The 16,085-nt window shown below is 37.5% G+C and overlaps 1 protein-coding gene across 21 annotated transcripts in view; it reads left to right on the top strand.

The window, feature by feature from the left end:
• The window catches only part of nfixb (nuclear factor I/Xb), a 152,865-nt gene that overhangs the window by 44,548 nt on the left and 92,232 nt on the right, over positions 1-16,085 (top strand). For 18 of the 21 annotated variants that reach the window (XM_042719616.1, XM_042719617.1, XM_042719624.1 and 15 more), the window contains one exon: positions 11,679-12,210. In XM_042719616.1, the coding sequence (XP_042575550.1) occupies positions 11,679-12,210 (532 nt within the window). The other 3 variants (XM_042719627.1, XM_042719621.1, XM_042719612.1) reach the window with 3 other exon arrangements.

Genomic DNA, 16,085 nt, shown 5'->3' with positions numbered 1-16,085 from the left:
GTAATCTCCTTCATTCTGGGCTCTTCATGGGCACAGCTTTGGCACACCGACTAATCCATTTGCATGCAACGTCTCTCTGCCAACCAATCAGAGGGTTTTAATCAAGGCAGAGAGCCGTGCCTTCGGCTCGACTCGCTCACAGCCGGAACGCCGCCGAGCCGGCGCAGCTGGATGATGTCATAGATCCGGCCTTCAAGGTGACAGTCGGCACTGGAAGGCTTTAGGCGTTTTGTGTTAGCCAGTTGCAAAACTGTGCATTTACTGTTGCATTACAAAAGTTTGGAGTCGGTAACATTTTTCAAATGTTTTTGAAAGCTAAGGCTGCATTTATTGGATTAGAAATATAGTAAAAACAGTGGAATGTTATTACAGCTTTAAAAAACCTTTACATTTGAATATATTTTAAAATATAATTTATTCCTGCGATGTAAAGCTGAATTTTCAGCATCGTTACTCCAGTCTTCAGTGTCATATGATCCTTCAGAAATCATTCATATGCTCAAGAAACATTTATTTTTATTATCTTTCCTGAATACAGTTGTGCTGATTACATTTTTATTTTTTATTTTTTATGGAAACCATGAATTTTTTTCAGAATTCTTTGATAAATAGATTAAAAAAAACAAACATTTATTTTAAATATAATTTTTATACCATTATAAAAGTCTTTACTGTCACTTTTGATCAATTTAATGCATCCTTGGTGAATAAAAGTATTAATTTCTACCAAAACAAAGCAAAAACAAACAAACTAATAGCCCAAACTTTTGAAAGATTGATCTCTTTGACATGTGGAAGTACTGAGTCTTCAATCACATGGTCATCATGTACATTCAACATCCAAATGCCTTTTACTAGAAAAAAAAAAAAAAAAAAGTAGTGTAGAAACAATTTTCACTCAGAAATTACTAGTAAATTTCACAATGCAAAGAAACAGCAAATAAGATTGAAATAAAGTAGACTGAAATTGTAAAACATAATCCAACACATTTATTTACTTTACAACTTAAAAAAAAAAGTGAATTTAAATATATTTTTAAGAGAACCAATCACTCAGAAATAAAGTTACAAAAACTGTCACTGGGGTGGTGCCTTTTCAAAAGGTACATATTTGTACCTAAAGGGTCCATTTTGGCACCTTAAAGGTACTTATTAGTACTTAAAGTGGACATATTAGAACCAGCTGTTGCACCTTTATTTCTGAGAATGATAACATTGACTTCCACTGAATGGACATTTCTCAAAATATCTTCTTTTATATGCCACAGAAGAAAGAAAGTTAAATTACATGAATTCCTTTTTTTTAGTGAACTGTCTCTTTAAATCCACTTCTCAGAAGGAGACGTCTGCAGAGTCCGTCTGGGCCTGCTTATCAAAAGCAGAGATATGCAGGACTAATGATGTTTCCAAAGGTTTGCTGTGTTCTCTGTCACGCTCCGTAAGCAGCGCTAAGCCTCGGTTTGATTCTCTACACACATGAAATCAGTGGTGCGCTGGTCATGTGCATCGAGCCGTGCAGATAACTCTGCAGTACGACGAAATCGGACACAAGTTAAGTAGGCTCAAGATTTCTGATAATGCTACAGTAACAATGCAATCAAAAGATCTTGACCACCAGAGATTTTCTTTCTCTTTTTAACAATGATCTTTTAGCAGTAGTAGTATTTTCCCATTCATTTCGGTTAATAATTTAGCATTTTTTGGAGTTAATGGTAACAATGATACATTTAAATGTTTCATTTTGAAATTTCTTGTTTTTATTGTCAGGTTTTTTTTACACTTTGGCATGCTTTTTGTTTTACGCTGGGTAAAATATTGGACTGTTGGAAAAAAAAAAACCTATGAAAGCATTTCTAATAGATCAGAATAATGTTTATTTTATTTTATTTTATTTTTAATATTTATGGAATTAGATCAAAATACAAAGAAGTTATTTCTTTTTTATTTGTTTATTTTTTACTTTTAATATTTATAGAATAATTGCAGAGGGTGTCCGTCCAAAAACATTTTGTCATTATATTTCCTGCATTTGGCAGATACTTTTCCCCCCAAAGCAACTTACAGTGCACTTAAGCTATATATTTTATCAGCACCTGCATTTCCTGGGAACTGAACCCGTGACCTTGGCGTTGCTAGCACTAGTCTCTGCCAGAAGAGCAGCAGGTACATCATTACCTGCTCGGGTGTGCAATCCTTCATCCATTATTCCTTATGAAATCTCTTGCTGCTGGCTTTTTTGTTGCTGTTTGTTTGTTTTTGCTAGACTACATCCTGTGCTGCAGCACCTACTCAAGAAATCATGCAGTAATGATTTTTATCAGTGAGCCATCATTGTTTACATTGCATTTAGTGCAATTATGTGTTAGCCAAACGGAAGAGGAAAAGTGTAGGCATGTATGACATCACAGTTTGGTAACAGTTTCACCATAGTATGGTTGCAGATGAAGGATCATGTGACACTGAAGACTGAAGTAATGATGCTGAATATTCAGCTTTGATCACAGAAATAAATTACATTTTTAAATATGTCCAAATACAAAACATTTATTTTAAACTGTAATAATGTCACAATTTTTTTCCCTGTATTTTTGATCAAATAAATACTGCCCTGATGGGCAAAAGAGACGTTTTCAGAAATATTTCTCCAGAAGTGTATTCAGTGGAATGAATATTGACGGCACTGGTGCAAATCCGGCACACAGCGCAGCACACCTTAACCATTTCCTCCCATTAGTTCCAGAGAATGTGTTGACAAATGAGCTGATGTATTTCAGGTTGATATTTTGCAGGCCTTAACCCTACAATGTGGTTCTTCCCAGAGTGCCGTGCGTTCCGTGCAGCTCTCAGGGCCCTCTGGGATACATGTGCCTTTCCTCTTTCTCTCTCCGCTGCCACAAATTGCTTGCAGATTTTTCACACGTAGTAATGTGCTGGTTTGTAAACTGGGGTAATTGCAAACACCACCAAACAGCTTCAGCTATCGTCATGCATCACTGGCTAGCCACGATCTGTACGGGCCTGGGTGCGTCCTCACGCCTGACGCCGTTTATGCTGATACGCTTTGGTAATTCAGAAAGGAAATGTGCATTCATGCTACTATCAAACAGGGCAGCACATATAGAAAAGTGTTTTAGCTCTCTGTGCACGTATAAATGGATTTGAGAAATGGTTAAAATGATGGTGATACATAGGGCAAACCGGGGCTAGTTGTCACACACTGTTCACATATTTTTCTCAGTGCAGAGTTATTTGAATGCCAGTTGGTGTGTAGACTACTATTCAAACATTTGGGGAAGGTGCAGTTTTTAATGATTTTGCTCACCAAGGCTGCATTTATTTAATCAAAAAAATACAGTAAAAACTGCAATACTGTGAAAAATTATTATAATTTAAAATAACAGTTTTCTGTTGAAATACATTTTAAAATGTAATTTATTCCTGGGATAAGCATCATTACTCCAGTCTTCAGTGTCACATGACTCTTCAGAAATCATACTAATATGCTGATTTGCTGCTCAAGAAACAATTATTATCAATGTTTAAAACATTAGTGGAAAGTGTGATACATGTTTTCAGGATTTGTTGATTAATAGAAAGTTGAGAAGAGCTTTTATGTGAAATAGAAATCTTTTGTAACACTATAAATGCCTTTACTGTCACTTTTGACCAAATTAATGCATCCATGCTAAATAAAAATATTAATTTCTGACTAAAAAAAATCTTACTAACAAAACTAAATAAAAAAACATAAACTAACAGAGTAAAAAAGATACAAATCATGTAACACACATTGGTTTTTATTTATTTATTTAAAGTACTTTGACTATATGGGGTAAGTTGTCACAATGGAAATCTGCTAATTAGCAGCTATTGTAAGGTCTACATAATTTATAGGCTTAACAGCTCAAATTTAAGATTAAAACAATTATGAGGCAAAAGAAAAATGTAAATAAAACAGAAAACGTGAAAAATAATACACATAAATATCAAAGTATTGTTCTGGTGAAATTTTATTTTATTTAACAAATATTAAATAAAATATTTCAATATTAAATATTATAAATATTAAATACTTAAAACACTTATTTAAATTAATGCCAAAAATAGGTCCCACTTTATATTAGGTTGCCTTAACTACTATGTACTTACATTTAAATTAATCATTTGGTACAATGCACTTATTGTTTTTACATTGTACTTATATAAAAAAAAATACCTGCATGTAAATACATCTGTAATTAATTACATATATAATTACAATGCTGACCATCCCTTACACCTAAACCCATTCTTAAACCTACCCATACCACCAAACCTGTCCCTAACCTTACCTGTATCCCACCTCAATAGCAGCAAAACTGTTTTGCAATACAATATGAACACAATAAGTAGGCTACATTGTACATATTTTGATGTAAGTGGGCTACATAGTATAAGGCCAATATAAAGTGGGATCCCCCCCCCCCCCCAAAAAAAATACCCCCCCCCCCATATATATATATATATATATATATATATATATATAATATATATATATATATATATATAAATATATATATATATAAAGTGTTTGTAACCAACATGCGCTGTGACAACTTGCCCCAGGCCCCCATATTTCACAGCCACTGCCATAAGATAGCCTGTGTGTGATTTCACACGATATAAATCTGCAGGTGTGTGTCTCTGATTGCACTGACAGCAGCTGATGTCACTCGTCGCTGCCAGAGCTGAGTTTTAACCGCGCCTGACTCATCTCAGACTGTCTTTCAGAAATCAAAACAGACCTGCAGCATATCAGCAGCGAGAGGAGGGGCGGACCTCACCTGTGCCAACACACACACACACACACACACACACACCTGCTCGAACCTCATGCTTACACACGTTCACACACAGTCCACGTCTCTGAGGTGTGAGGTTTTACACAAGCGCGTGTGTGAGAGTGTGTCCAGTGTCAGACACAATAGATGGCCGTGTGTGTGTGTATGGGTCAGCTGTCTCTTTACCGCTATGGTTTTGTCCACGCTGGCACGCTGGCATGTCTGGACTGGTGTCTTCACGATAGCGTGTGTTAGCACATGATACTCCACCTCCCTCAATGTCTGTCATGTTGGTATTTATCACATTTTTACTCTGTCTCTCACTGTCTGCCTCCTTCCCCTTATGAAAAATCATTTTAACAGGCTCTTTGTCTCTTATATTCTTGTGTTGTCAGAGTGTCTTTCTCCTATAAGAGGGCAGAATCAGCCATCATGTCTGTCTTCATTATGGCGTGTCAGGGTCACGGTGGGTCATATCCACAGGGAGGGTCACGGACGCACAGCGGGCAACCAACATACCCCAAAACCCCACATCTCTCTCATTAAACCTGCTTGCTTTTCCCAAACATCAGCACACTAGAAAAAAAAAAAAAAAACATTAAAAAAAAAACATCTAATATATTAAAAAATAATAAATAATTATTTGTTTAATAAATTAATATTAATAGTTATTTATATTTTCAGTAATTAATAATTAATGAATGTGCTTCAAAACCTTTTATTGGTTTAAAGGTAGCAATCCCTTTAATGAATTATGGGCTAAATCTTGCAAATATTCCACCTCCAACAAATATTCACATTTTCATTTGATAAAAGCATTTTCATGAAGTAGGATTTTTCAGGTTCCAGCCTGTTCCAATTATTTATTTATTTATTTATTTAGAATAAATATATTTATTCTAGGAGATGGCATGTCCATTTAACCTAAAGCTGAAATATAAAGCCGATTGGGTTTCATACTGACCGAGTTATAAATATAGATATTTCACAATAACCTATTTGTTTCCACTAGCGGAGTTGTTTCTAAAAATATGTAGGCTATTTATACGATAAAATCTAGTGTTTTGATAATATCAAATATTTCAAAAAGAAAAAAAGAAAGGAAAAAAAGTCTCGTACTGGTTTGCTATAAATACCACTGCTGTGCGAAATCAGTCTGCTGGCACTGGAAAGCGAGGTAAATGCATTATATATTTAAACGGATGTGTTTTATTTGCTTTTCTGTTTCTGTAAATCACAGGCGCAGTGTTTTTGCGTAGGTATCTCCTAAAACGATCTTATTTGCTGCGAGGGTATTGATATTACAGGATATTATATTAGTTTACTATCTAACATTTCGTTTAAATCTGTTTCTTGTGAATATAATAAAATCTTATTTAAGCTAGACTAATCACTGCAGTTATTAAGAGGTATTTTTAAAGCGCTGGACTGTAATCCTATTCGTGTTTGGTGCAGCCTTTCTTTCTCTCCTTTCCTCTAAATCACCTGATAAATGCGCTTGGAATCGACATCATTATAGTCAATAACCGAATTAGGCTAATAATCGATTAGACTGTTTTAACAGAAATCATCCGAAAGGAATCATCAGGAAAAAATCATCAATATTCAATTAGCTACCACAGACAACTGCGCGCTCTGAATCGCCTTTCGGAGATCTGAGACTCTTTTGTGGATTATTCAACCCCAGTGTTTTTGTTTTAGGCTCATTATGATTTTTTATTTCATGTTTTTTTTTTTTTTTTTCTTTATTGTTGCGCCAGCTCAGTAAAACTGGGGTAGCCTAATGATCACACTTTGCTTTATAGAACTATAGTGCAACTTTGCCAAAGTTTCCAATGTAAAATGTAGGATGATATTATTATAAAGCTCGGATATCTAAACAAAATAGTTGATTTTAAACCAACCAAGAAAAATCAGGTGAGTGGGTAAAGTTTTTGATGAAGACAAAGTTTGAATAATAGGCCTTTCAAAACAAGATTTCCAGGCTGCTTATCGCAGCTTGTCATTTCACTTGAATATGGATTTTGAACATTTTATGGCAAGAAAAAATGCATTGGTTAGGTTATAATTTAGGCCTATATGCCAATAATTTATGCCACAACCTTCAAAACTGCGCGTACTTGGATGATCAAGTAATTTTCTTTGGCCGAACAGTTTTTTTCTGCATTGATTGGAAGGTGCTTGGGTGTGTTTTTGTTATTATTAATTGATTTTACCGTCAGTGACAAACTAACACAAATGATTCTCTGGCGCCCGACAGCAAACGCTCTTTCCAGCTCGTTCATTTCCATCCGACTGCTGGCACACGCTGGAGAGATGATGTCTTCTCTCTTTTAAGCATTAATGTTGCAGGAACAGGCGAAGGGGAAAAAATAACACAGCGATTATTTTTAATCGAGCTGGCAGAAATCTTGCGCTCCTCATGATTTGTGGTCAGAATGGCGGACGTGACGCGCAGGTGTAACGCGCTGCTGGCAAAACGCTGAGAAACGAGTCACTGAACGTTAAACACATCTTTACTAACTCTTAACCGTATTTCGGGATTTCCCTGACCTCTGTAAGGAGCACTGAGACTCGTGCTCGGATTGTAGGTGAGAAACCAGGCCACGGTTTGTTGGGTTTTGATGACAGGACTGATACAAGTTGATGATATGCGATGCTTTGCTGCAAACATTTTAAGACACTTTTATCCCTTCCATCGAGGTATTAGCTTATTAGTCTCTTTTTATACGTTTGAAAAGAGATGACCAGGCCCATGCGTAGAATAAAACAAGTCACGAGAGATTAAACTCCTGTGCGTTTATTAAACGGCAGCGACAGTATGTGATTCAGTATATAAGTGTTCAAGAAATAGTTAGTTTTGTTGATAGTAATAATAACAACAACAACAACGAACAGTTCTTCCGCCAAGTAATATAGTTCATTAGTCTAATAACCGGAGGCTATTTACGGTTGCCAAGCAACCTGGCGCATTAATATAGGCGCAACTGTCAGTTGGATACAGAATATTTGGATCCACCGCGTCTTTGTTTTCACAAATTTCACGGCGCTTCAGATGTTTGTGTGGCCGTGACTTTTTTCTCTCTTTCTTTCTTTCGTAATTTATTGTGTTTTTGGCAGGAATAACAATCTGGAGTGCGTTGTGGTTGTAGGTAAAGACTGCTTAGACTATCCATTTATCTTACAACAACAATTTCAGTTAGCCTATAACAGTCGAACATTTAAACACATATTTTAATATTTATTGTTCATTAATACTATTTAAATTATTTTAATAGCTTAACTAAATTTTAATTCATTATCATATTATTTACAAAAAAATAAAATAAAAAATACAATATGTTTTTGATTTGTAAAAACGCTTTATTCTCTGGCGCCGCCATCCTATAGAAGAAGTGAATTGTGCTTTAGGCAAGTGAATTTCCAAACGCACATGTTGATCAGAAGCTAATTATCTCATACTCGCACTGGTAGCACTAGAGGAAGCCATTAAGGGCCGTGTTTCAAACAGAGAAGGGATTGTTTGAAATAAAGGTGCTGCTTTTATTGAAACAAATGCATTCATAAACAAATTCTGCTCTCCTCTGGTTGTGTGCTTCAATTAGCATCTTATTAGAGACCTCAAGCAGGTGTTGGTTTTGACACTGTAGGCTCCGATTTGAAAGAGGAAGCACTAATGAAGAGTTTTACTGCGATGGGAGAGCGTTATCACCATACATCCGTCCAATCATGTTTTCTTGGTCTCTCATTTAAGGGATATTTGCATATGTTTGCTAATCCACCATTTCAAATCAATTTCCCCCCTTTTTTTTGTGGGAAGAACAGCATCCAGTCATTCACATTTTTTTTTTTTTTTTTGAAATCATCAATAAGAATTGATCAACAGTCCGTCTACGTCTCGTTTCGTCTCAGATCTGAATATCTCTAGGAATCTCTGCTCTATTTTATGCTGTAAGCAGCTGTTGTTTTATATTATTTTTGATCGCAAGATTAAAGTATTCCCAAAACTCAGATAGATGATTATGATTGCGTGTAAAAAGTAACAAGCAGCATTTTCACTCCCAGTCAACTCAGTCAAGAAAATCATTTAATTTGAAATGCATTTTATTAGAGCATTCGTTGGCAAATTTCTGATGCACATAAAAATTTGCGCAATTAAATTTCGGAAAACCTTCCAAATGTGACAAAACAGTGCTTGCGTCTGTGCTTGAAGTGATACTCATTAGTGTTTGACCATTTTTTAAATTTGTAAAAATGGCTGATGGGAGATTTTGAAGCTGACACAACTTGTGTTACAATTTATTTTTTTTGCAGGGACGTCGTTCCGAACAACTTTTCGAAGTTTTGTGAGCAACTTCAGGTCTCGCGTCCTTCGGCCTGCTGCATTCGGCCTGAGCTCCTCGTTTTCTCAGACAAACACAGCATATGTTTGTTTTAAATTAGAGATGCACACAGGGAGCGAGGGGTGCGCGGTCTCTTTCCTCTTTGTTTCGGCCTCTAAATCCACGAGCAGCTGCCGGCTGCAGGGTCTGCTGGGAGTTTCTGAGAGAGCGGTGTGCTTTCTCCCATCGGCCTGTGCCAAGGTGGCGTTACGCAAGCCACGGCGACCGCGACCCAGACTTAACAACACGGTTGCCATGACTAGCTTGATGGGATGCTGAACTTTGCCTCGGTGGTGGATAGGAACTTGTCAAACTGGCAAATTGTGCACCACCGGACTGGACTGCATGCTCGCTCTCTCTCTCTCTCGTTCTGCCACTAGCCCCCCTCCTCTCTTTCCCCTCCCTTTCAGCTCTTCAAGCTAACGTATTGGCTGAGCTACAGGCATCTTGTTGCCAAATAGGTGGGCCCTACTCGTGTTGGCAAAGACTCAGGCAATGGTTAAGGAAAGAACGTGGAGAGGACGAGAGAGAGCGATCGATCGAGAGAGAGAGAGAGAGAGAGAGAGAGAGTTGGAGAGAAAAGGAGTAAAAAAAGCAGCAGCACTTTGGTTTGCCAGCGGTCCTGCGAGCTCGTCCAACATTGATTCGGTTCTCTTTTTTTTTCCTGCCCGTATTCTGTGCTTTGCATTAGCCAGCTCCCCCCCACCCGCCCCCCTTCGTCGCAGGAGTGTGCATGCATGTGCGCGCGTGTGCCTGCGTTATGTGTGTGCCGTGCTCTCTGAGTTTTTTGCCGGATCCAAAGATCTAAGAAAACACTCATTGTGCTTTGCCAAGGATTTTTTTTTCCGGCATTTAGATTGTTTTTTTTTTTGTAATTATTTGGAAAGCGAAAGCATTTAATTTAAGCGCAGTTGCTTTTCTAGTTGTTGTTGTTTTTTTTGTTTTGTTTTTCTTTTGTGCACACACCTTTATTTCATTTTTGCATTTTTGTTTTCTTTCAAAAAATTTTTTTTAAAAACCAATTTTACCTGAAACCGCAAAGCAAAAGAAAATTCCTGATCTTGAAATTAACTTCTTTCCGCCGGCAATTGGAGCGTCTCCAGTCTTCTTTCCTTTTTACCCAAGTTTTTTGTTTTTTTCGGTCGCCAATTCTTCATCTTTGCCAAGCCAGCAGTTGTTGTTTCGGCGTGAGTGGCAAAGAACTGGTGCGGGTGGATTTTTTTCCCCCCGTCCTGAACGGCGTGCCAAATTTATGATGAGAGTGCAAAATGGTAACTACCAGCCTTTCTCTCTCTTTCTGCTCCTGTCTGCAGTGTGTGCTTTTCACGGTGCTATCTGCCTTCTCGATTGTCGAAATGTGAACATGCCTGGATTTCTGTACGACAGCAGCCCGCAGACAGGATTTGATGGCAGGTCTTGAAGGGACGCAGTTTAACCGCGGTCTTGTTGTGGCGAGAGTTGGCGGAGAGGGTCTGGGGCACGGCGGCCCTGGCACTGGGGCACCGTGGCGCGGTTTAGGCTTTGTCACTGAGCGTTGTGTGGTGAAGGTATTATTGGAGAGCTGAATGAGTCTTCCGTTGCCGTGGGGATCGCCAAGCTTTTCTTGGCCTGACCTGAGCTAAAGAAGCTGCTTTCTGTGAATTGCAGAATCCCGGAATTCCTGCACAGCCGCTGAGATCTTTAAACTATCTGTGAAAAAGAGCCTCATTTAGCTTTTAATTTGCATTTACTTTCATTGAATTTAAAGTCTTTGTATTTGTGTAGGATAATTGTGTCTGAACTTAAGGGATTTTGCTTTATGCATGCTTCTATTGTGAAAATTGAAAATAATGATCGATCACATTCTCATAATGGCTTTCAGTTTATATTCTATTCCGTCTTAATTTATGGATTTTATTGATTTATTTTTATGTTTGCTCAGCGTTGAAAGAAATGCCAAAATTAGCATTAAAATGGCTTTAATGGAATGTAATATAAATGGAGACTAAATAGAATGTAAGAATGATTATTTCAATTGAAATTAATATTTTTTTCTAAGTTTGACTAAATAGATTTTTACACTGCTTAAAATATTTTTTTAATCTGTGTTTTTAGTTGTTTTCCAGTAAATATATCCCTAAACAAGATAAATGTACTTAAGGAGCAAAAATATTTTAAGATAAAACTTCTGAATTAAATAGATTTTTTCCTTATGTTTACCTCATTGGCAAAAAATTTTATTCTTTGAACCTCTCTTAAATTCTTGAGATTTATGCTTAAATCCTAAAATGCATTCAAATGGACCTAAATCAGCATACATTCTCTTTTATTTACACAATTTTAGATATTTTTAATGCAAAAACAAGACCAAATTGTTATTTGCAGATGATTAAATGTGACTGCATGCGATGCATCCTTTTCCAAAGTTCTCAAACATTCATTTTATTAAGTTCCATGAAAGTCTCTGAAATTAGCTTTTTTTTTTTTAATCCAACAGGATGAATTTCATCCCTTCATCGAGGCTTTGCTGCCACATGTCCGTGCGTTCTCCTACACCTGGTTCAACCTCCAGGCCCGCAAGCGCAAGTACTTCAAGAAGCACGAGAAGCGCATGACAAAGGACGAGGAGCGCGCCGTCAAAGACGAACTCCTGGGCGAGAAGCCCGAGATCAAGCAGAAGTGGGCGTCCCGTCTGCTCGCCAAGCTCCGCAAAGACATCCGGCCGGAGTTCCGCGAGGACTTCGTGCTCACCATCACGGGGAAGAAGCCGCCGTGCTGCGTGCTGTCCAACCCCGACCAGAAGGGCAAGATCCGCCGCATCGACTGCCTGAGGCAAGCAGACAAGGTCTGGCGCCTGGACCTGGTGATGGTTATCCTGTTCAAGGGAAGCCCGCTGGAGAGCACAGACGGAGAGAGGCTGGTCAAGTCACCGCAGTGCTCCAACCACGGCCTCTGCGTGCAGCCGCACCACATCGGAGTGTCTGTGAAAGAACTGGACCTGTATCTGGCCTACTTTGTCCACACGCCAGGTGAGTCACAGTTACACACACAGACACACACACACACACACTGAATTGCGCCTCTGCGTAACCCGGTTCAGGAAACATGGTCCGATTCAGTTCCGGGCTGTATTCCAGAAATGTACTTGAATGCAAATATATGCAAATACAGGCTTTGTTGTGTTTATTTCTTTGTTGTTATTTGTGTGGTTGCGATGAAACTTCGGAGGATTGTGTGTGAAATTGTGAAATTTGTAACTTTGTGTGTGTGTGTGTGTGTGTGTGTGTGTGTGTGTGTGTGTGTGTGTGTGAACTGGTTTATAGGTTATGTTTGCTGTAGAGTGTGTAGCATAATGCACCCATACCTTTGATAGTTTGTGTGTGTGTGTAAACGTCAGATTGTGTATTGTGGCGGTGGCAGCTGGCCTGCTCCCAGCTGGTGTAAAGGCCAGACACACACACATACACACATACACACTGGTTAGTTACACTACTGCCTTTAAATAAACACACCAATAATCAGAACGATCACATTCTCATAGACAGAGAATGTAGTTTCAGTTTACACTATTAATTTTTGTAATTTATTTTTGTTTTGCTCAGCATTGAAATGTCAAAATTAGATATTAAAATCAGAACATTAATATTAAAAATCCCAGCAATTAAATGACTTAATGATAAATGCAGACTTTTTTTTTATATTTTGTTTTATACAGCATAACAAATATAACAATTTTTTTGTATTCCAGATTTGCAGTAATAATACATATTTATATGTAAAATATATTTCTTTATTATTATTATTATCTGTAATAAAAATAAACAAAATAATTGCTAGGATTTTATTTATAAATACTTCATGTCTTGTCCACCTCTACTACAACAATATTTTTTTCATTTAATATGTATTTTTTTATTCAATTAAAATATTTTTTAATGTATAATTATTGTCATTGTTATTGTTATTTATTAACAGTAATAATAATAAACCAATAAATGTCAAGGACTATTTCTAAACACTTAAAATAACGCTTTCTGCATCTATTACAACAATAATAGTTTGTTCTTTTAATATGTACTTTATTTAAAATAAGTATTTCATTCATTTATTTTTAGTAATGTTAGATGATTGATTGTGGTTTTGTTGCAGGTGCAAGTATTTATTTGTCAGATGCTCTGTATGTTGGTCACTGTATTGGGAGCAGTTCTTTGGAAAACGCAGAAAGAGGCGCTCACAAACAGCACAATATTATATTTGCAGCTATTTACAGGCAGCTCAGTTATTTAGCTATTATCTGTGCACTCAGAGTATGTGAACAGGCAACATTTGACGGCGGTTTTCGCCTTTGATGTGACACAGAGCCATAATTCTGTTTGTTGGCAGGGCCTCCGAAAGAGATTTTGTTGCCCATGCCGAGTTTCCCTTTCGCTCCGTGTGGAACTCAGCGTCAGTTAGCCGGTTCACCATGCCGTTCTTTTCCTGTTTAACGGTATGCCAGGACTCAGATAATCTCCTGCTGACCCGGCCGAATCTCCTGTCTTAATCCGGACGCTATTAAAGCGGCCCGATGGCTCATTGTTCCAACCACATCCGCTTTACCATATTGAGGGAATATTACTGCGACATTTGTTCATTTCCCTTAAACACTGACAGACCCCGTTTTACGCAGTCTGTATTTTGTGAAGATTATTCTCAAAGCAAACATTTGCATTTATTTTTCAACTGCAGTTTTAAACGGCGAGCGCCTGCCAAAAGCCAGGCCTGGTTTAGATCACTTCTGCTTTTTCTGTCTCTGAAAGTCAGCGTTTACATTTCAGCTCCAGCGTCTGAACAACTGCATGTACTGTGATATTTGCACGCTGTAGATCAGGAGGCACGATTCCTGTATAATTTACTCTCCAGGTCGGGTTGTTTAGTGGTTTATTGACACGATGCGTGTCGTATCGCCCCCTGGGAACGATTAATGACGTTAAACTCCGACGCTTAAATACCCAGGAGCACGACGGCGTAATTACGCTCGGTCTTCTCACCGTACGCCAGCTGTATTAATGATGATGATTAATGGGAGTTTTTGACGAGCACCTCGGATCGGCCGTCTCGCGCCACTCCAGAAAAAAAGTTGTTATTTTTCTTCTGCGTTTGTCAAAATGATGGATGTTTTCTCTCGGGTTAGTCATCTCTGGAGCTCGCCACGTCATACGGCTTCCATTATCGCGTAGTCATGATAAAAACATGTGCCTGCTCTCATCTCTAATCGAGCTGTGTCCAGCTCAGACAGCCGATAAAACGCCAAGTGCCAAGTTCTGTAGTCAGGCGATGGCTATACAGCTCTGTGTTGTAAAGGAGAGAGAGAGGGATAGACGCTGAAAAGAGGGGAACTACTGGTGGCCTTTTCCTTTTAGAAAAGGAAATGGATGTATATAGTCGAACGACAAAAGACTCTTAAAGTGCGGTCAAGCGTTAAATCACTTGTTTCACAGCGACTCATCTATTCAGGATCGTTTCCACAGCTTTCAAGAGAGAGGTGTTGCGATTTCTAGCAGGAGTTTAAAAATAAAGACGGATTTTGTGCTGTGGGTGTTTGATGACGGTGTGAGCTGCAAACTTTACATTTATAGTTGGTATATTCTGCATCATGTTTTTTTTAGCCAAGCTTTTGCATCTCTTCAGAAGTGACAAAAGCAATGAGACTGCTTGCCGTCAGGCCTTTGGGCAGCAGCGGTCCTTCTTGGCTGGGGATCGAGGTGTTGTGGGCTGCTAACAGATTCCCGCTGCTCCAGGCTTTGAGGCCCGTAACCAGACAGACAGCAGACAGTCACCCGCACTGACCGCTGACACGCCGCTCTGGTCACCTTCACATTTGATTTGGAGCTGGGTGTACTTTTGACTCTCTTTCAGCAATGTGAAGGTGTTGCTTGGATCGCACTCAGGAAGCTGGTTTTCCTCTGTTTATTGTGTTTGTGAGAGAGAGTTTGTTTAATTACAGGTGCTGGAAAAATATTAGTCCATTTGGATTTAGCTTTTACTTTTTGACTGTTTTTAAAAAGATGACATAAGAATATTTTGAAACCTGTGTGTTATAGCCGATTTGTTTAGAAGTGAGAAAATGCAAATTTGTGTGTCTGCTTCAGTGATGACAGGAAAAAAAAGTTATAAAAAAATCATCATAATTTCTTTCTTTCTTTTTTACATTTTAAATATATATTTGTATTGCATTTTTTTATATAAATGTAAATTTCATAATTAAAATTTGATTCAATTTTTTAAACAAATATATTCATAATTGCATCAAATTGAGTAAAATCAAAATTGAACAAAATACAACATTTTCATAAATTAAATTTTATAGGTATTTAATTATCTTTCATTTTAACAGCAAATTTCTGATGCTGCATTTAATATTTTGAATTTATTATAATACAGAAGTGTTTAAATGACAATTTAAAAAATATTATTTTATCAGTATACAATATGCTAATTCTAACTATTTTAATATATAAGTATAGTTATGTTTTGCTTTAATTTTTGTAGGTGAAATATGAAAATAATAATTTCCTTATAGATATTTGTTCATTCACTTAGCAGATATACACTGTGTGAAAAACACAACATATCAAATGAAATAAAGATATTGATTATTCATTTGAAGCAAATAAGATGGAAAAATGCATGAGAAATGCACAAGAGGTGTGTGTTTGAAAAGCTTTGTATTGTAGTTGTTTCTCCTCTAATATTCAAACACTTGTGAAGCACAATCTCGTCACCATGAAAGAAAGTCAAAATCAGCAGAATAAAACCTGCAGAGGTAAACCAACATGCCCCATATACTGCGCACATAAACAAACAGAAATAACGTTAGCATTAACCAGAGATATTAATGTTCTCTGGCATTTTAAAAGAGATT

The sequence above is a fragment of the Cyprinus carpio genome, chromosome B3 (genome assembly GCF_018340385.1).
Source record: "Cyprinus carpio isolate SPL01 chromosome B3, ASM1834038v1, whole genome shotgun sequence".
In the NCBI taxonomy this organism is placed as follows: domain Eukaryota; kingdom Metazoa; phylum Chordata; class Actinopteri; order Cypriniformes; family Cyprinidae; genus Cyprinus; species Cyprinus carpio.
The sequence above is the reverse complement of the archived record's forward strand: the minus strand, read 5'-3'. Positions and strand labels throughout refer to the sequence as shown.